The 21,850-nt window shown below is 40.2% G+C and overlaps 1 protein-coding gene across 1 annotated transcript in view; it reads right to left on the bottom strand.

Annotated features, from left to right (window-relative positions):
* The window catches only part of RPS6KA2 (ribosomal protein S6 kinase A2), a 161,100-nt gene that overhangs the window by 18,045 nt on the left and 121,205 nt on the right, over window positions 1-21,850 (bottom strand). Inside the window, exons 12-15 of the mRNA XM_009091505.4 lie at window positions 20,750-20,852; window positions 15,980-16,110; window positions 14,216-14,341; window positions 262-351 (exon numbers count right to left, since the gene is read on the bottom strand). Of these exons, the coding sequence (XP_009089753.1) occupies window positions 262-351; window positions 14,216-14,341; window positions 15,980-16,110; window positions 20,750-20,852 (450 nt within the window). The remainder of the gene's footprint in view (window positions 1-261; window positions 352-14,215; window positions 14,342-15,979; window positions 16,111-20,749; window positions 20,853-21,850) is intronic.

Here is a 21,850-nt window from a genome sequence, read left to right as displayed (position 1 = left end):
GCCATTTTTTCCTTCTCCAGCACTATGCCCCTTTGGTTTTATTTAAGGTTTGTTAGACAGTAACTGGAGAATGCACAACCTCTGACCAGTCTTTCCAAACGCTACCCAGTAATTTGTTAAGTCATCTTTTTCCCCTTGATTTCAATGGGTCTGGCTTTAGCTCAAACCTTCAAGTGAAGAATTTTCCAGACATGGACTGATAAGTGAACCTGACTAGAAGGTGAAAATCATTTAATGCTGAAGTGCTCAAAGACTACTTACATCTTTAAGAGTAATGATGTTTGGATGCTGTCCATATCGCAAGAGTATCTCAATTTCTTCAGAAGGGTCTCTCTTGCTCTTATCAATTATCTGGAATAAATGAAGGACAGCGTCGTCAAATACCAGCTAGCAGCACTAAGCACAAAGCAACCAATTCCTACAGTTTAAACAAATTACTATTCCAAATTATTCTACTAATCATTATTCCATGAGAGGACAGCTCAAACCATGTGCAAATGACAGCCATGCTGACTGCCTGCCAAAGGCAGATGGAGCAATAATTACTTTAGATTCTGGAGGCGTAGGCCCTCTTTTTGATGCCTACAGCTCTGTTTACCCATAAATAATGGCAGTTACAAGATGTGTCATTTAGAAATCGAACAACATTGAGAGTTTTAAAATAATCATAGTTTTAAAATTACCTCTTCGACATAAAAAATGATAGAATCTTAATATTGGCATATGCTTGTATATATGCTGATAAATTAACAGAAATTAATTGTCATATGTATTTGTCAGAAATGAAAATGTATGGACATTTACTGTCAGGGGAGATTTGAACTGAAACTATTGGTAATCATTTGGCTCTTTGGGCCAAGCTGTTGTAGTGAACAAGAGTGACCAGACATTGTATTTGGCCATGTAACCAAACTCTCTACCCATTCCTAAATTGGAGATAAATCTGCTTCTTAGATCACTTCTATGCAGTCAGCATCTTTTGCTTTATTAGAAAATATAGTAAGATATGCAAAAATTTTAGTTTTGTATGTAGCAAACCTGTAGCAACGGGTCTTAGAAAAACATGACAACTGGTGTTTGGAGAGCATGCATGGAAAGCCAGCTATCAGGAGAGCAGCACTGACTTCTCCTCAGTGATTCTGGTAACTGTACTTCTCATGTCAGGCAAAGAGCTTTAGTCATTTTTCCAGTTGAGAGCACTGACTTTGTTTCTCACTTTGCAGATTTAAATCATAAATATGGAATAAAAAAAAATTAAGGGAATTCTCTGCATTTCGGAATCTCAAAAGTAACTGCACAGGAAATGTGAAAGACTCATTCTACTAGAAAGTCATTAGGAGGACGCTATTTTGGCTCTATTTCTTCTTGCTAGAAAACAACAGCAGGACTTTTGAATAACAGGTTTACCAAAGTGGAATGGGGGGCATTTTCAGAAAATAATTTCCACTATTGCCTTGGATTTCAAGGCTTCCAAACTTAAATGTGGCTAGTTCTCTCCAAGAGCTAGGCAGAGAGCACAAATTTTAGATGATGATGTTAGCAGGGAAAAAACAGCTTTTTGAAAACCTCTTTTGCTAATGAGGATAAATGCCTGCCTGCTTTTTTATAAAATATATGCATTTTTCATGTTTATTTATGGTGATACAGATTCAAGTACATGAGTAGAATCTTATGCATTAGCCATAATAATGCATAACTGAATACAAATCAGAGGTTTCACAGTCATCATGACTGGTATGTGTGTGTAGTGATAATGATGGTCAGTAATTGCCCATGGCTCAGGTATTCCTCTGAAGCCATTAGCAGCGATTTGATTCTGAATTAATAGAAGTGTGACAAATGAAAGTGCAACAGGGAGCTGAAGCAGGTAAATGGTTGTTGTCCACATTTGAATAAATAAAGGAAAACCTCAAGAATAAGGGAATGAAATAAAAATTTCTGCTGTTGTTCTCCCAGTTTAGCTGAGACATTATCAAGAAGCCAGTGAAGCCCTGATCAACTGGCTCCACGTGAGCACAGCCACAGTGACTGAATGTGTCCCACGCAACCAGTCAGCCTTACATACAAGAAGATCCTCAGGGCCACTTCCTTGGCTACACTGATAAACCCCTTGTCAAGTTACTGGAGTAGCTCACAAGTGCCCCTGTTAGCATCTGCTTGCCTTCTACAAACCAGCAGAACCCACTGTGGCAAGTACTACCACCAGTGTGAAGGACCACTATCACTGTGCTGCTGTAGCAAGCTATATATTCCACATTCCTTTTCTGTTGCAGTTCCCTGTGAAAGCAAATATCCAGAGCTGTGGAAAATTTTAAGTGACTATTAATAATGCAGGACTATAAATGCATATATATAGCCTAAAAAAATCCAAACCAAAAATAGTCTCAGCTATTGACAAAACTAAAACCAACATAACCCAAAGCACTCTGCTACTGATGTAGAGGCAACAGCAGCAGATGACATTTAATGCTTCTAATTCACAGTATGCAATGTAAATACAAATTGCAAGACAGTCCCACTAAATTTGCATGTTTTTTGTTTTAATGTGTGTGCAACCTGCAATACACTGATTACATGGACAAACTGCACCACAAATCCTTGTCAGAGTTGTGAAGGGACCTGCAAACTTCCTCTCAGTCCCTGGGCAGTCTAACTGGACAGACCAGAACAATTTTTCTCCTCCACAGCGCAAGACTGTCACCCTGCCAGTGCCTCTCCTCAGTGTGCCTGTGACTAACACTTGGCCCTTGGCTGCCACAGAGGGAGAGGGAATGTCTGATGCAACTTCACCAGAAATCCCTCTGCAGCTCAGACTGGCTGCAGCATGCACAGTTTCTTTATCTGAATGTTGCAATGGCCACAGCAGTCCATTAAATAAATATGTCCCACAGCTCCACTGCCATACTCGGTTCTCCTGATCTTCCTTTTCACAAAGTCATAGAATCATTTGGGTTGGAAAAGATCTCTTGAGATCAGCAAGTCCAACAATGAACCCAGCATTGCCAAGTCCATCACAAAACCGAAGGGCCTTATTTACATGTCTCTTAAATGCCTCCAGGGATGGTGACTTCACCATTTCCTTGGGCAGTCTGTGCAGTGATTTACAACACTTCCAGAGAGTTTTTTGGTGTGCTGTTAAATCCACCCAGAATTTCCTGCAGTAAAAAGAGCATTTGCCACCCCAGTCCCTGTCTCCTCTGAGACACTGCATTTTGCATGAATACAGACTCTTCTCTGTTCCTCTCTGGGAACATGAACCTCCATGAACCTGAACCCCCATGAACCTCCTGCAGCTCTTTCTGTGCAAGCAATGATGTATTTTTTTTAGGAAACTCATTTTGATTTGATTTCAACTAAAATGTTCTTATAAACACTCTCTGTTACAGAATTAAGGGAAAATCTCAGCCACTAGTCCTGAGAATTTGAGTAATATGCCATGATCCTACTTTCCTATTCCTCTCTTTAGATGTGTGGTGAAGAAGACTAGCTCAAACAGCCACCATAATGTATAAGTAACTGAAAATGTAACATGAGCTCTTCTGGACCTTGGCCCAGAAGAGCTGTGGCACACAAGGGTTGTCCATTGCCCTTCAGAAGAGAAAGAAACTGAGCCATAAAGCAAACAGACTTTTTTCTGTGCATTGGACACCCAGGGATTTCTCAGAAACTCGTCTGTGTCAAACAGTGTATGGAGAATTTTAGAGTAAAATGGGCTCAGCACAGTCAATAGTGTCCTTTGTTCTGACAGGGGATTTGTTTCTTCTTTAAGTATCACATCCTTTGTGTGACTAACTGAAAGAAAAAGGTGCATTTTCTTTCTTCAGTGGGATTTAGGGTAATAACATCATGATATTTTAAAATGAGTCAAGCTCCTTTCAAGGACAATACTGTACACCTTCTCTATTAAGGAAGAAAGGAGCAGGACAGAATATTTTCAAAATCCCAATTAATGCATCTGTCCAGTTTTTACAAGTCCTTCTACAAGTCTTCTGCATGGAAAAAATCATCTAATTCTCCTTTACTAATGGGTTTTCAATGGATTTAAGCTTGCCAGAGCAGACTAATGAGTACAAAAGAGAGTATCAATAAAACTCTGTGTGGGTAAAGCCTTGCTGAATTTGGCACAGCAACTAAATAGACAGTATATATCTTTGCTTGCTGCCTTTTTGTGAAGGTATTTGCATGCTTCCAACTGTGTAGATAAATTTCTTCTTCTGGACCTCGTTATGCCATCAGCAGATGTTGGAGCCTTCAGCTGTTTGATACCACCCACCAGCTGGGACTTACAGCCCTTACAGCCCTGCCAGAGAAACAGTAGATGTGAGCATTCCTTAATCTACTTTCAGTGAACCAGCCCTGCTGAAACAAATTGCCTTTTCCAGCACAGAAATTAACCTGAATGACTGTGCATGAGAAGAATGGGGAATGGCTGTGTTTCTCACATGGAGTTCTCCATCACTACAGTTGTGAGATTGGAAAAAGGTAAGAGGTGGGAGGAGACAGTTTAACTGCCTTTGCTGTTTGTCTGGAAAATGAACAGCCTAAAAGAAAAGGTGAGAGAGAAGCAGGAGAGTGAGGAAAAGGACAGAAAGAAGCATGAGAAGATGGGAAGATCAGTGATACGAGCCTGAGGAGAAAGGATGGGGCTCTGGCCCGGCTGTGCTCGAGCTAGCAGCAAGGAAACTGCTCTGTGCTGGGGACAAAGGACCTTGTGCATCTTTAATGACCAAACAATTAAATGATCTTTTAATCTGCCTTGTCTTCAACTGCCCCAAGTGACCTTTCCTGGCAGCTGAAACAGAGATACCAGAGTGTGAACTGGGGCAGCTGAGCTGCTGGTTCAGCCCCAGTCTGCTGCTCCAGCTGCCGCAGCAAAAGTCCAGCAGAAGGCAGGGCAGACACCTGGACAATGTCACACCTTGTACAGCTACACCTGAGGCTGCCACTGCATTTAGGCAATGGGATGATTTAAAGCTCCTTTTGACCAGCCCTAGGGAACTTTGAATGGCTTTGTGAAAAAGCATGGAGGAGGAAGAGAGTTTTATATGCTTTATAAAGCTGCTTTTTTTCCTATTATATACAGCTTTTTCTATAGTCTGTTTGGAGAGTAAGCATTGAAGAACAGATTCATTACACAGTGCGATGTGATAGTCTCTTTCCTTTTCTGGGAAGGGAGGGATGAGTAAAAGGAGAATTAATTTTGTGCCCCTTTGCACATTGTATCTACATTGTGATGTATTTGAAAATTCAGGGTACCACTAGTGGAACTGACTAGAGGTGGGATTTGCTTCTCTTCTGAAAAAAGGAGGAGTGACAGCACACAGATTTTAACCTGACAGTTTCATCTACAGTACTAATTCCAATGAAAGTGTCACAGAGAGAGAGAGAGTTCTGCACTTCTGTGCTGCTGGAAAATGTACAGGTTTCCATTTCAGTAATATTTCCTTCTAAAAATAAGGTCTATTCATGCCAAGCATCTGTTTTAATTTGTCCTTTTTGATGTCAAATAACTCAAGCTGGATGAGAATCACTGCAGAAAGGCTAATATTATTTAAAAGAACATGGTATAATTTTAAATTTAAGAGGTCTCCAAGGAGAACTTTTCCAAGCCTAATAGTTTCTGAGGGACTATTTGCTGTGCTATTAGTTTTGATTAGCTTCAGGAATTCATTCCCTTTATCCATGCTTAAATCTTTCAGGAAAATAGTAACTTAAAAAATGACTATTAAGAAGAAACAGGCCTAATTAGCAATACTTTTCTGAAATAAGGACTGCCCATCTGATCAAGCTGTGCAGGTGAGACATTAAACATTTCTGCACGCAGAGCATGGCCACTTGCTGACACCATTTGCTGACTTAGCACTCCTAAGCCGTCAGCTGGAACTGTTAATTAACTGCTCTTGTTAATTAGCACTTATAGAGTAACACACATTTTCTAAGCAGAACAGAAACATTAACAAATTTATTTCAATAGCACCCATGAAACAGAAAAGCTCATTTTAGGGAGAAATTTTCAGTTCTAGAAGCAGAATGGATGGGTGGGAAAGGCTCTGCACTGTGTTTCAGTCTGCTCTGCTCAGCACACAGCCTTGGATCAGACTGATGAGTTTTCAGTCCATAAAATAACTGCAATGCTGCTCTCATCTTCCACAGAAAGCTTCAGAGATGGAAACCAGTGAACCATATTCAGAGCTTATAAAGGGGAAAAATTATTACATCAGTGTGGAAGACAAATGCAAGAAACATAGTTTGAATAGCCCCAAAAGAGAAACAGAGGCACAAAGGACTGAATTCTGTCCAAAATACTTTAGGTATTTGGCAAGCAAATTAGTGAAGAGAAACATGATAGTATTAAGCTGTAGAAAAACTGCTGCCTGATCCTAGGCCTCAGAAAAGATCTAGTTAGCAGAGGGAAATATCATATTCTCACATTCTTCAGAGGTTCCACCATGCCAAGGAAAGAAACACTCAGAGCTTCGTGATGAAATGGGAAGGAGGCTGCAGAAATCCTTAAACCAGAGATGGACAACCACTACACATTTAAGATTTGCTTCAAAGCTGAGATTAAAAGGTGGCCTGCACACATTTCTGTATTTCCACCTGTCCTCTCTGATTATTTTGTTAAGGATTTAAGCAATGCTTCAACCCCATTTACTCCAAAAGTCAGCAAAGGCTCTTGCTGCTAGAAACAAGCTGGCTACTTGTAGAAATGCTCAGGCCACTCTTGGCTCTCTGCCCTCCCTTCTCCCACGTCCTGCCAGCAGAGCCCAGCACTCTGTACTGGCCTAGCCTCTCTGAAGCTGTAGCTACAGCTATTCAAGCAGTGTCTCCTTGGAGAACTGACTTATTTCCATGGGGAGACTATCTGGCAGAAAGGACAGAATCACAGAATATGCTGTGTTGGAAGGGACCCATCAGCATCACTGAGTCCAACTCCTATCTGAACACACTCAAAACAACAGAAAAATGAGACCTAATGAAGCTTTGCAGATATTCTGGAAAACCCAAATCTTACAAAATGAGGACACCATTATGTTGCCTCCTGTTATGGTGAATGTATGGACTGACCTTGGTCCAGGGTGGAAGTCAGCCCCTTTGATTAAGTTTTTGAAAAGGGAAAATCAAGAAAGCCTTCAAAAATACTCTCACAGATCAGATGTAAGATCCTCATAGACAACAATAATCTATCATCCTTTGCTGCTTCATCCATTTTACTGTAAATCATTTTCCATCCCATCTAGAGGACACCCTCCATGCTGTCTGCAATCACTCATAGTATGGTAACTGGCCTTTATTAGGGCTATTAATGCTGGTTTCCTTGCAGAGCACTCTAGAAAACAGCCCTCCCCATGCCAATTCAAAGGACAAAGATTTGTGCTTAAATCTGCTCTAAAGCCTGTATCTCCTAAATGGCAGCCTATTGGCTACTGAATTTGGTGCCCCACTGCCATAAAGCTTGAGTATGCTGCACACTCAAAGCCATCTTTTACCTGAGTGTCAGGGCCACGTTATTTCCTGATGCCCAGCTTTATAAAGCTTAATGGGAAAACCTGGTAAGTGCTTTCTGTAGTTTATCAAGGTAAGAAGGGGTCTTGTACCTCTGACCCTGCATTTTGTCAGGCTACATTTCCACTACTATGACAAATCCAACTGCTTGGCATGTGAAGGGGAAGGCATCTCATTTCCTTGAAGAGTTTGCTTTACCAACTGCTCTCACAATCAGACTTTTTTTTCCCCCTGTAACTCCCTTTTTTAGCTTCAAGACATTCTGTCTTCCCTAGCTGTCTTTAGCAGCCAAATGGTTGTCATCCATCATTTATATCACCTTAGAGATATTTATAGATTTTGATCGCATCCCACTGAGCTCTTGTCTGTCTTACATCACACGTATTTGTAGCTCTCTTGATAGAGTTTGCCTTCTAATTCTTGCATATTTTCTGCTATAGATTTTCTCTATTTATATTCTATCTTAAAGCATAGATATCAAAAGAACACATGATCTCACAGGGTTTAGTATTCCTACTCAGGTAGTACAAGAAAAACTCATATGCAAGCATGTTAATAAGATAGAAATCTGTATGTCTGCAAATTAATTTTATTAATAAAACTGTAACTACAGCAACATATTTATGAAATGCTTGTCTGATGCTGGTATTCAAATATTTTTATTTCCATCTTCTGAATTATTTGAGAACACTGAATAGCTGCATTACATATTCACGGAAGGAAAACAAATAGTAATGAAAAATTTTGGCCAGACTGCAGTCAGAAACACTTTCTCAATAAAATATTGGAAAATATCTATAAGCATCATTGGTATGATATTGCAGAGGCAAAAATGTATGCTTTTCATAGATAATTTGATAAGCCATCTTGAGGAAGAGCAAGGACAGTTAGAGGCTTCTGGAAGCTGGCACTCATGTCCCATCACTTGACTAACTGACTAATGAGGTCCTTTTACATGACATTATATTCTTCCTGGTGCCATCTTTTCCCCAGGTGTGAGATGTGATAGAAGCCTACTCTTACCCATACAAACCTGACTGTGACAGCCAGCCAGCAAAGTCAAGGAGGGTCTGCATTGCTAGGGACTGAGCAAGAGCTGAGACAGGACCTCAGCAGCTGATCCACGCCCGTGCAGCCCATCCTCTCTCTGGCAGAGTCCTGACAGTACTCTGCTCCAGCAGCAGGTAACTTCTGCTAAAGCTGAAAAGGGATGCATCACTAGTGGCTCTGACCTGGAGACTGGTGCACATATCCTGGGGCCTGACCTCTGTACCACGTTCTGGTACAAGCTGGCAGACTCAGGGCCAAGAAATCGAAGGTCATCTAGCAAACTTTCCATTGACCTTCCTATTTAAATACTGATATATTTATCCCTTTTCTGCCAGACACTAAGTACCTCCCAAACAGACAAAAATAGATACAAAGCCTTCCCTGAAATTTCCACTGTCTGTTTCACTTTAATTACTTTTATGGTTAAGGAGAGACAATTTTAAGCATATCTCTCTAGATCTACAGACTCCTTAACTTTCAAGGAGATTTAATAATGCTTGGACTGCTTTTCTTTTCTTTTCTTTTCTTTTCTTTTCTTTTCTTTTCTTTTCTTTTCTTTTCTTTTCTTTTCTTTTCTTTTCTTTTCTTTTCTTTCTTTTCTTTTCTTTTCTTTTCTTTCTTTTCTTTTCTTTTCTTTTCTTTTCTTTTCTTTTCTTTTTCCTACTCTTATTTCACTAAGTAAGATTCCTATTTTCTTTATTGCATTCAGCGCTAAACACCTGACCTAACCATAGTACAGGCTAAGGAGAAAATGTAGAGCCACTAAATACCTCCTGCCTTCAGATCAGTGTGCAGTTTTATCTACTCACACCAACCACCTAGAAACAACCAAACTAAGATCATGAACATCAATGGAAGCGTAAAATGAACGTTAAGTAAATTTGGAAAAAACTCTGGAATTTAAATGGGTTTGGTGACTATGTCACTCACTGTCATTAGCAAACAAACAGACATATACCACCAGTTTGAGCCTGCTAATACTGGCTCTCCTGAGTTACTGATTTCTATTCATTGATAGCATGCTGACACCATTTCTCTGCTGGTACCAAATTTTTGTAGCTAATTAAAATGCACCTTCTCTCCAGTCTGCACACACCAAAACATGCTAGATAGATGTGCTTTGAGTGCTTTGCAGCTGCCAGAATTATAAATGAGCTGTAGGATTCACTTGGACTCTAGCAGAAACTAACTTGTATCCCAGTGGTAGACACAGACTTTGGCTTTGCTCACAACTGTGGAACATCTGGAGCCAAACAGTTGGTTAGTACATCACAGAGATAGAAAAAAATCATGAGATTCACATGTGTTTAAAGATCCAAATTTCACTGTAATATTGGCATCTGCAAAATTGGACTTGTCAATTGGGACTCTCTCTACTTTACTTTTCTTCTTCAAAGGAGGGAAAAATGTATATCCTGATTTTAGGATATACAACCTGGTTTTCCACCTTGCCTCTAACAGCATGGAGGGACTGAAAACCCACAAGACTTAACCGGCTGGTTATTCTGGAGAAAAAGGGAGTTGACATCAAGGTGTTGAATCTGGCATCTATTGCCCTCTGCAATATTGGGGGCAGTACTGGGGGTAGAACTGGCTCAGCAGCAGAAATTTCTCCTTGTCTATTATCCACCAGTAATCTCTGCTGGGGATCAGGAGTCAATCCAAATAGACAAACCTTTTAAAACAGGGAGATGAAATGAAGTCCTTTCCTAACTTAGTTAATCTGGCATCAGAAGCACATCAGAAGCACATCAGAAGCACATCCAAAAATCCAGCTTGAAAGCTTCACTAGTGCTCCAAGCTTGAAAGCTGTGCAATAGTTTTAAGACAAGAAAAACATTCGGAATATGCTAATTGCATCACATCACAGGAAGGTTTTGAAAAATCTGATTCACCAAGTATTCTGAACTCCAAACAAGAGCTCTTAATCTGTTTAGGCTTCCATTTTAAACTTTCTTGCACCCACAGAAACCCCTACCAGCTCCTCTAGCATAATTCTTTTACTTAATTAACTTATTTTCTATAGATATTGATGTGACAATACTTTGATCTTATTTTCCTTTGCTTCTGACCTCATCATTACATTTATATCCATGTGAAGTTTGTAACTACAACTGAAAATGCCAGTTCATTTTGCTATCAAAAATCATTAGGCCTGCTGTAGTCAAGATGATCAATATTATAGCAGAAGAATCTTAAACACAGTAGAAGTCCATCAGAGTCCAACTCTCTTTTTTTCCCATCTCTCTTCTTTCTACCAGAGTATTGTGAAGCATCCACCTCAGAATATTCTGTGATTCAGAAGAATGAATAAATCCTTACTTGTATTTCAGAGTTCTTTACTTTTTTTCACTTGGGAATGAGATAGAAAAAAGTTAAAAGTAAAATTTTAAAAGCTCCCCAGAGTATGTACATGCAAGTACAAGATGACACACGGACTTGCTAAACCAACATCTACCTGCACTGACCTAGATAGGTGGTTACTAGTTTCAGGGTAGATTCAATTTACAGGAAATCTGACTGTCTACAGGGTTTTCTCTTGCAGGGTAGTGAAATGCTCTCAGAAGTGGAGCTATGTCTGAATTCTGAAATATTGCACTTAGAAGCCCGAGGGCATGTCTAAAATAGCTTTAGAGTTTATTATTAGCATTTCATTTTTACAGATGACATGGAAGAATAGGGAATAGGTTGCAAGAAAATTCTCTTCTTCAGCAGGCTCCATGATTGGATTTACAGAGACAGTACAGCTGCCTGCAGGTGCAGAGAGGTGTCTGGGGGAAATTCCAAAAGCTCCTCAGTGAGACACGTGCCTAATCTCAATCAGCTCTGAAAAGAGCGAAATTCCAGATCTGTTCAAATGCTTTTACAACACCAGCAAACACCATCTTTGCACTGCTAGACATCTAATTACCTTTACAAGTTGCCCCACAATAGCAGCAGATGGCCAGCAAAAGGAAAAGGATGAAGTGTTTTGCATTTCATTAAATATGTTCTGCTTCTGGGCCAGGAAAGGTTTTGCTTTTCTGGCTGTAGCTCTGACTCAAGTTACTCTGGTCAGGTAATCTCCTGTCTCAGTAAGACACCATGGAACAAAAGTAAACAAGGTGGGTGGCAGGCTCCATGGAAGGATTATTTATTTTCACAGTGACATGGTGTGTGTCCTCCTGCAGTGATGCCACCACGTAATTTCCTTAACTCCTTCCCTATCACCAGCCTCCCCTGAGGGAGACAGGATGATGTTCTCTGAGGTGTTGGCAGTTCCTCTGAAAGAGGGAGCTTTTAATGAGGTGGTGCAAGGCAAATGGGGCTGCTGCCTATCACACAAACCATCTCTGCAGACACTATTCCCTCTGAATGTTACGTACGAGAGAACACTGAGAAAATTATACTTACTAACAGAAATGAAAAGAGCCTAATTACAGTGATTTTTAAAGAGAGAGTTAAAGGATGCATGTCAAAAGGGACTGATATATAATTATGATAATATCAGTTGCAACTCCTGTGCTAATTACTTGAAATGGGTGGCATTGTGCAGCTTTTCTGAAAGCCAGCTACTCTGACAACTATGTGAGATAATCGCATTATGAAATTACAATAAAATTGAAAGAAAAGTGAAATTAATATATTGGTAGGAGTAATAACCAAAGAGGCAGCACTAAATGTGCTGGAAAGAGAGAACAAACAGAAACCCACCAACTGTCTCCAACCCCAAATCTGTGCTACACATTTGACTCACACTGTGTCAGAAACTGAGATGCTGCACATGTTGCCTACACTGGCAGTCAAAATCAAGACATATTTACTTGACAAGTAAAGAGTTGTAAGAAGTGGAGGAAGAAAGGAGTAAAAAGAGGAAATATTATAAAAAATGGGAAAGAGCATAAACATAGCTATCACAGTTCTGAACTCTGATGGAGCTTTGAGTGTCTTCATGCCTTGGCTTTGTTCCAGATCCTCTGAGGTACCCCAAAGAGCCAGCCTGCTGAACATGCTGGACCCTGTCAGATTTGGGCACTCAGAGAGGTCTTCAAGGGATGAGGTTTTACTATTTTGGTTTCACACTGGCTGTATTACACTGATAAATCTGTTCACAATACTTGATATGAATGAAATATTAAAGTTATTACTTAAATTAAGTATACATTTTGTTCATCGTGGATGTATTTAAGTTATACAGAACCCACACCTACTATAACATAATGCCATCTGCTGATAAATGACCTGGGCACTGAAAAGCTCTGATTTTTTAAATTCATTAAAAATGAAAACAGTAGCAGATTCATATGCAAGCCCACAGATCTGCTGGTAAGTCCATGCTCCTAATTATGGTGTAGCCTAGAAAAATCAACCATTGTTTGAACAGTGACATCAACAGACTGCAGGTTAATAGTGGTTTCCAGATTTTTGTGGCCATCATGAAGAAACATGAAAAGTCTGATGGATTTTCACAGATACTGTGCTGCCATCAATCTAGCAGTGGAAAATAAGACTGAATAAAATGTTTCATATTATTCTATTGACTGTCTGGAGGTCATCTATCTCATGAGCTGCAGTTTGGATCACTTCCTTAAACTCTCATAATCTCATTTAATAGCAAAGACACCATCTCATTTATTAGCAAAATTTACTTCCCTTTTCTAAAATTTTAAAACAGTAAAAGTACTGGCTAGATCCCCTCATTTACTGCAAGTTTGGTAAATACTCTTCTCTATGTACTGCAATCTGTTCCCATGAGATGCTACAGAAGTGAAAGGATCTGACCTAACTTCCCCTGTCTTTTCAAATTCTGTTTTATAATCTAATCCTGTCCCTTTCTGGTACAAGAACAAAACCATGAAGTACTTTTCTAACATTTGAGTGTTTCACTGCTAAACTTTTCCTGGAAGAACAGTGCATGTTTGAACCTCCTCCTCTGAGCTGTTATCTCACAACCCCTCTGCACTTTGGTCTGTGCTGGCCCCTGCAATGGCTGCATGCTCTTCATTCAATAGCACTGAAAGGAATTGATGACAGTTCTCTGAGCAGGCCTTCCAAAGTAGTTCTGCTGAAGTTCTTCCCTCATCCCAGCAGCTCCCTGGCCTCTGGGGCTGAGGTGACTGTTCTATGCACCACAGCTTGGCCAAGTCTGAAGTTTTCCTCAATGCCCAACTAAATCAATATTTCAAATCTCTGCTGAAGATTGACCTTCATTCATTTTGATAGCATTCATTTTGGATGTGAAGAAGACAAAGGGAAATCTGAGTTTTTCTAGGTGATCATGGTTTTCACTGAAAAATCTCTCTAATGATAAGAAACTTGGATCTAAGCAATTTGACAAAGAATAAATCATGTTTCAACTTTGCAATAATTTTGTATGTAATTTTTAAAAATTATGATGATTCAGTCTAGGATATGTCAAAAATCTTATTCAGTTTGCAAGGAGCGTGGCTGAAGTGATTAACAGGATTTCCATGCAAGACAGCAAAGGCTTTTTCCTTGGAGGAATTCTGTGATGGGATTGAAGTGTGAAAAATATGGAAGACTTGTCATGAAACCTGCCATCTTACAAAACAGAAAAAAATCCCAAGCAACACCTAGCAACAAGAAATAAGCCAACAAAAAAATCTAGAAGCAGAGCAGCCTCAGCTGAATTTCTGGCATTTACCAGAGGTTTTCTTACCTTCACTGCAAACTCTGTTTCTGTAGCTTTATGAACACACCTCTTGCACACGGAATAGGAGCCAACTCCTATGTCCTCCTTGATCTCGTATCCATCAGTGAAGTGAATGTTGTTCCCATGCAACTGCTACAGGGAGACAAAAGAAACAAGGCAATCAGGACATGGGGATGTAAAAGCAAGGACTAGCCTCCTATTGAAGGAGATCCTTGATCTCCTCTCCTTCACAGAGCTCTCTTGTCCATACAGCTTTTCTAAATCCAGTTTAAAAATTCTGAAGCTCTTTACACAAACAAGTAACTGTGCCTTTTCCCTTTCTACCTTTTTCCAGTCTGTAAGATGGAATTGTCCATGTAGAAGTAGTGGCAAAACTGCTGTGATTTTCTAAACTATTTTTGGAATGCAGAAAATCACCATATATTAGAAATTCATAGGAAACTGTGGGCCCAAATTTCCTGACAAACCCACGTATCTTGAAAATATAAACTGATTTCTAATTACTGAGGGGCAGATAACATAAAATATTAAGTTTTTATGTTTCATAGTTTCACTGTGTTCAAGAGAGATACCCCACATATGGGGAATGCCTCCAGATAATTGGAAGTCTTGTCTAGAGTATGGTTATCTGCAGTTTCTTTATGAGAGAGAAGTTAATATTTTAAGCCATTCATTCATATGCTCTTTGGAAAATGTCTGGGCAGGCAGACTGGTTCAGTGGTGAACCCCTAATCTGAGGCTTTGATACAAATTCTATCCCAGGACTCAAGAAACAACCAGCACCCCTAAAACTCCTCCAGAATCCTCTGTCTAAAAATGCATCCTTGCTAGCAAAGTCCACACAGAACCTGTTTAGTTTCAAGACATGCATATGTAAATATTCAATGCATTTTTACAAAGCAATTCACAGGATTATATATAACATTTCTGAGATGTAATGGCTTGGGTAACATTTCACTTACTGTGCCATAAGAGCATCTTTAAGAGTATGACACATTCCACTGTAAATAATTAAAACAGAGATGAAAACCTATGAAAACCACAGGCAGGGTCTCCCCCCCTTGAGGCGAGTACACTTGTGGCTGTGGGTAGCAGAGGGAGCTTTTTCCTAGTGAGAAAATTGGCTGCATCTTTAAGCAGCCCAGTTTTTTCTCCCTGTCCCCTTCTCCTCTGATGTATGGAACCTTTTGTAGCAATTTATTTCTGGTTTCAAGTACAACTGGATAGATTTTTTAAGGGGGGTGGCAGCAAAGAACCAAGTTTCTGGCATGTTCCCCCATCAAGCACCCTGGTTTAGGTGAATCCAGGCTTTTGTGCAACAGCAATGGGAGTACAGTGGCCTCTTACACCCAGGATCTTGGGCTCTGTGTCTCTGGGAGCCTATGGCAGCAGGTCATCAAACCCCTTTGCCAGCACAGACTGGATCATTCAAGACAAAACTGTTGGGAATGAAATGCATTCAGTGAAAAAACAGTATTCCATTACCTACCCTGCATGCACAACTGGAATCCTGTTTCAGGTATTGAGAAGTACTTTTCATTTTAGTTGTGACAAAGTGCAGCTCGTATTTCCTTTGCAAAGGTGGTGAGGAACGTTTTATACATAAAAGCCTTTGCAAAAAAATTCTCATTTTCCAACACCTACGTGCTGCATGTAGAACACCTCCTTCCTACACTAGGTAGCTGTGAAATACCAGTGAGAACATGAGGCAGTTTGAATACACACATACGTATGTGCACATCAGATGGGAAATGTAACCAGCATCAGTACCTGCACAATTGGGTGAACAGAGATTTTGTGCACATCTTGCTGCGCAGGCTCCTGCACCAAGTTAGAGGCAACAAAGCTGAACCCTCTGAAGAGATGATGAGCGTTGGCACTTGGAGGAACACCTGGGGAATCTGTAGGAGAAGGAAGAGAATGGCCTCATGAGCTGCACAGAAGAGCAGAAAGGACTGGCATGGCTCTACAACACAAAGTCACCCCTGGCAGTCAGTAGCAGATCTGATAAACTGGCACTCACAGGGGAATATAATTCACCTCCATGTCGAGGTTTGGGTGTGCCTTCTCCATTCCTTTCCTCTGGGTTTGAACAGTGCAGGGGTATTGTTTGCAAGGATCTCTCCTCTTGGATACAGGATTTTGTCACAGGGCATTCTCAGGCAAAGTACTGCCCGTGCCAAGAGTGCAGAGAGAGAAGGCGCAGGGCAGAGAGGCTCGGTGAGAGACAGGAGACTCAGGGGAGGGCACCTTGCAGGGCTTATCAGAGGCTCTCCAGGGAGTGGAAAAAAGCTACAGGCTGCTTTATCTGTCTTTTGCAGCACAGCTTAACTACAGGAATTACAAAGGATGAAGTGACAAATTGTGTGGGTCAGGAGAATATAGAGAATGCATGAAACCAGTGTAAAAGCACAATATTTCAGTGGCCTTATAAAAATCTTCTGGAGCAGCTTTAGGAGCTGGGACTTACTCCAGGGAAGACAGGGGCTGACTTGTCTTCAGGTGGAAAAAACAACGAAGATTGTTTTAACTAACCTTCATGGAGACTTTCTCCCCATCCTTCTCCTGATATGGCAAAAGGAGGGAAGGAATGGCTAAAGTTCAAAAAATCCTGAATTAGAAAATTCTGCCTTTGGAAGGTAATAAGCTGAGAGCAGCTCTTTGTACCTGCACCACAGCTCAGTGACAGAAGCAGCATGACGAAGCAAGTAAAGCTGAGCTTCACTTAAAATTCTGAAAAGCTTTAAAGAGATCTTTCTCCCCAGAGTGTATTTTATCCTGGGTATTTTCCTCAGCAAGAAGAATCACTTTGTAAACCATCCCTTGGCAACAGGCTGGGTATTATAAAATTCATATTACTAAAATTTGCTAACCTTTTATTTGGTTTTTTGGGGGACTTGTGGGTTTTTTTTCCTCTTTTTCCCTTCCCATTTCTTCCAATGCACCATGTGATTTACTGTGAAAGTTACAGAGTTAAACTTTCTTTAGAAAACGATTTCCCTGTAGTAAAGTGTGTAAATACCCAGTTATCTAAAGAAAATACATCCCCACTGAGCTTTATACCTGACTCACCTGCTTGAGGCCCTGAAAATATGTAAGAATGTGTACTTAGAGTGCACACACCCTGTATAAATCTGCTGGTCAAATGAATAGAGGAACTGAAGTCAGAATTTGATAAAACCAATATATATCTGCTTGGGAATAAAAAAAACTGAGACTTCAGCTAATTCCATTTCTCATCACAAAGCTGCCTCAGCTTTGACAGGAGTCAGGAGTCAGTGTGCTAATATTGCACAGCAAGCAGAGTTCAGATGGAGAAGATTGTCTTTTGGTAAAATGATGTGGGTTTTTTGTTTATCTCAGTGTTTTTGACAGGTACTCTCCTTGCAAATATGTGGATGAATCACACCAGACCCCTTGCATCACTGGACACTTCCTACCATGGCATATCTATAACAAGGATTTTTATATGAGGGATTGATTAAGAGGAAAGAATGTTTTAAAAAAAAGGAATGACAATAATTCACATCTGAACACTTCTGAACCTCAAAAAAGCTGTGATCAAGCTCTAAAACTAAAGTGGTCGGAACAGCTCTGTTTAAAAGAACTGTTCCTTCATAATTCACTGCCAATTGCTTCAGCAAATACTGCAGAAGAACTATTGTTGATTTGCTGTTCACTATCAAATATTCATCACCAACAACTGATTTGCCCATTAAAACATTTCTGCTAAGTGCAAAATTATGCATAAATCATGTTAATTAACTGATAGCTCAGAAACCTAAATCATTTTTCTAGGCCTTATAAATCAGAATAATTTCATATATCTGAATTAGATCCACTTACAAGCACCAATCTTATTTAATAGGTATCTTTCTTCCTGTGAAAAGTAATAATGCTTTGTTCCACTAGAGCACCTAAGTTTAAGGGCTTTCAAAGGCTTCATAACTCTGAAGTTATTTCCTTCACCCTGTTTCACTGGGGTTAGCAAACGTCTTATTTGCAAAGGAGGATATTTAGATATTTCAGGTGAAATTTTAAATACTATTTTTTCAGCAGTAAAGCCAGTCTAAAACATCCCTGCTGGTTACAGCCTGCTATCCCATCAATTACAACAGTACACGCATTTGTGGACTGAAGTCTAAGTTGGGTCACAAGAATGATCTTGGTTTGATCCTTGTTCAAATCGCCACTTCTAACCTAGACTGCTTCAGCCTCCAGCTCCCTGTAAGGAGCTGAGTCACCACAAATGAGATCTGGGGCCACAGTGGTGAATTTAGGAAGCAAATGGCCAAAAAAAGCAACTCCAGCTTGGACGAATCTCTGAGAAAAAGTGATGTGAAACTATACCCACATAAATGCTCTCTCAGTGTCAGAAACCACATCTTTGGCACACTTGGATCTGAAGTCAAGAATCCACAGAATGTGGTTTCACTCTCCAGGGCAAAGGAAGTTTCTGAGGTACAGCAAATCACTGGACTGGCAAGATTTACTGGATCCAAAAGTTTGACGTAAACCTGCTTCCAGAGAGGAGAACTCATTCATAAAGACAGTGTAAAATAGTGACTGACAGCTTCCTTAAAACACAACTGCATGATCATGAAGCAGGAATTATTGCAGTGCTTTCTATCTGAGGATGTTCTCAGTAACAGGGTCAGTTTGTTTGTTAGTTTTATTTTCTCCTGATAGACAAAATTAAAAAAAAAAGGTTATTGCTCTATTCCATTGGCAATGTGAACCAGTATTAAACACATTTGTGATACTCTTCCCAATTTGTTTAACTCAACCAGTCATCAGTCAGGGGCTGCAAAATATTCTACCAGTCTGCCAGGGCTCTTCCATCATTGTGAAAGTGTGAATGGATTCACACTTCCAATTACACCTATTTCGAAATGTTTGATTCTCAGGCCTCTATCCATGGTAGCCCAAAGCAGAATTGAGTCTGGCCATCTCCACACCCCTTCCACCACCCCCAAACAAACCTTCCAAGTCAGTGTCTTGTAGGATATAACAAATAACAAATGTAATTAGGCAACAGTAGCAACATGGAGAGTGTAAAATATAGCCCCAGGCCTCAGTAAAAGCAATGAAGTGTGAACTTCCAAAGCAATCCAAACTTTTAATGCTTCTTTGCACATCAATGAAACTTCCCACGGCAGCACCAGAGCACACATCCCTGAAGACCAAACTAACTTGCAGTCTCCAATATTTCAGAGAAATAAATACTTCTGAAATCTAAATTAAAGCTAAAATCAGATGTGTGAAGTGTCTGGAAACCAAAGATCACTTTTCTATACAGTGGAATAGGAATATCAGAACATGAATGACATATACTGGAGACAGGTAGATGTTCCAGTCGAAAAAACAAGAATATAATATTTTTGTAGTTCGTAAAAGTCAGCACAGCCTTGAAAAAAGAAAAAAAAAAAAGGAACTGACTGAGGTAAGATTTGGAGTAGATACCTTTATTTCAAACCTCATGAAAGGAAATCTGAGCCAGGCTTTGAAGAAAAGTTTGGGCTAGTTTTAAGAAAAAATGGTGTAGGTCATGGTAAGTCTGAACAAAAACTGCAGGAAATCTCAGCTCTGATTCACATGTTATAATGTAGGTGTTTTCATAATGAAAGCTCAGATCATTCCCTCTCACTGCAACAGTTCTGGGGCAATTTCAGGATTGAAGCTTGAGATCTTATACTTTTTTATTACTACAATATTATGTGACATTTACAGTGCTTACCACCTTCAAAGTGTTTTGCAAACAACAACTAATTCAATTTTTACACTTTAGAAAGTATAAACAGGTACTGCTTCACACAGCTACATCAGAGGCAGAAATGTAATGTAACTTACTCATGTCTAGCAGGAGGCACCATTACAAGTAGGATTACCACTCTGACATTATTGATATTCTTGCTTTCCACTTAAAATAGTGGAAAGATTGAATTTTATGCAACAGTCACCTTAATATAGATAGGGTACAAAGCACGGTATTTCTGTTAGGAAATAGAAGTTACAGGAACAACATTCTATCTGCAAACATCTCCTAAATATTGTGGGCCAAATTTCCTGTTGGCATAACTCTGCTGACCTGAGAATTTGATGATTCTTCATTTCTTTAAACCACACATTAACTTCCAATAGTCCACAGTCTGTGAGATGTCATAAATAAAACATCTATGCAATATATAATTACATGCTAACTTGCAGAGATACAAAGTTCTTTGGAGCCAAGGTAATTTAAAATAGTTAAATTCAGCTACTGTAAGCAAAAATGAGTAATAAAACAGCAGAACAATAGTTACTTTTTTCCTTTAAAAATGTGAAATCTGTTTGTCCTGAAGGCAAGTTATTATGAAGCTGGTGAAATTCTTATGAGCTTTTTTTGGTGGAAAAGCAAAACCTGTCGTTGCTTCCCGCTGGATACGGCAAAACCCTGTAATGCCCCAGGTGATCAGACTTTTAGACTTGGAATAGAGAGGGGAAAGGAAGAATGAATTTACTAACTGAAAGGATATACTACCCATGTGCCACCTTACTAACCTGTAGGGGTCCGAGAGGTGAACTCTGGGTCAAAATGAAAGGTGTCTTCTGGCCGCCCCACTGCGGGCTTGAAAGGCGGCTTGATTTCTTTCCTGTACAGTTTCTACAAGGAGAAAAACAGAGCACAATCAGCATCAAGGAGGTGTTCATTCTCAGCATTCTTTAGGGTGTCCTCTCTCAGCTCCATGCTATCCTTGCTGGACTGACAGACAAGGATGATGTAGTAGCCGTGGTTCTGGCTCTTGCCTTTCCGCTCGGCTTAAAATCTGTGCTCCGGATGGTCCCTGCACATTTTAGCTGCTGGAATCCTGAATATAAACACAAATGTCCCTGGCAAAAATTTAGCCCATAGGCTGGAGCAGTACTTCAAGCTGGAACATCTGGAAATTCACTGGTCTAAGGACAGGACTGGAATGTGCAGTGGAAACAGGGCAACTTCAGCAGCGCAGCAATGGCAACCAGCACAAAGAATTGCTAGGAAGTCATGAACTGCTTTAGCATTTGCTATTTGTCAAGAACAAGCAATGTTCAATGTGTTTGATGTGCTGCAAGACTGAGCTGAGCAACAGGCTTGGCTGCCTGGTCCTTACAACCTAAACAAGAGACTTGTTCTTTTAGCATATCTGGTAAAAGGGAAGGGGCTTTCCAGCTGATGATTACATGAAATTCTCATCGCTGTGGCTTGAAGTGAGGAACGAAACAAAGAAAAAACATAAGACAGGAAGGTATAAAGCAGGTAAGCACTAGGTGTGTGAGTTTCTGCTGCTGTCTGAGGAGTCATGTAGGGGATCACCTAGGTAACAGGCACCATAAATTCATCCTAATACATCCTGCCTTTGTTACGAGGGACTTTGTGGCCTTTTTACTCATTCTCAGAGATCTTTAAGAAACTGCTGCCCCATGGTCCATTGCAAGCATTCATACACACACAGACACACACACTGAGGTGAGGATGTCTAGATCTGATCCAAAGCTTGTAGAGGTTAATGGAAAGAGCCCTATTGATCTCAGCCATCTCTGCATCGTCTCTGCCTGAAATGGCCAAGACCAAACATCATGCTGATGGCAGCATGGGGAACAAAGCTCCAGTCTGACTCCCTG

This window comes from Serinus canaria, chromosome 3 (assembly GCF_022539315.1).
Source record: "Serinus canaria isolate serCan28SL12 chromosome 3, serCan2020, whole genome shotgun sequence".
Classification (NCBI taxonomy): domain Eukaryota; kingdom Metazoa; phylum Chordata; class Aves; order Passeriformes; family Fringillidae; genus Serinus; species Serinus canaria.
Note: the sequence above shows the minus strand (reverse complement) of the source record. Positions and strands in the feature narration are given on the sequence as shown.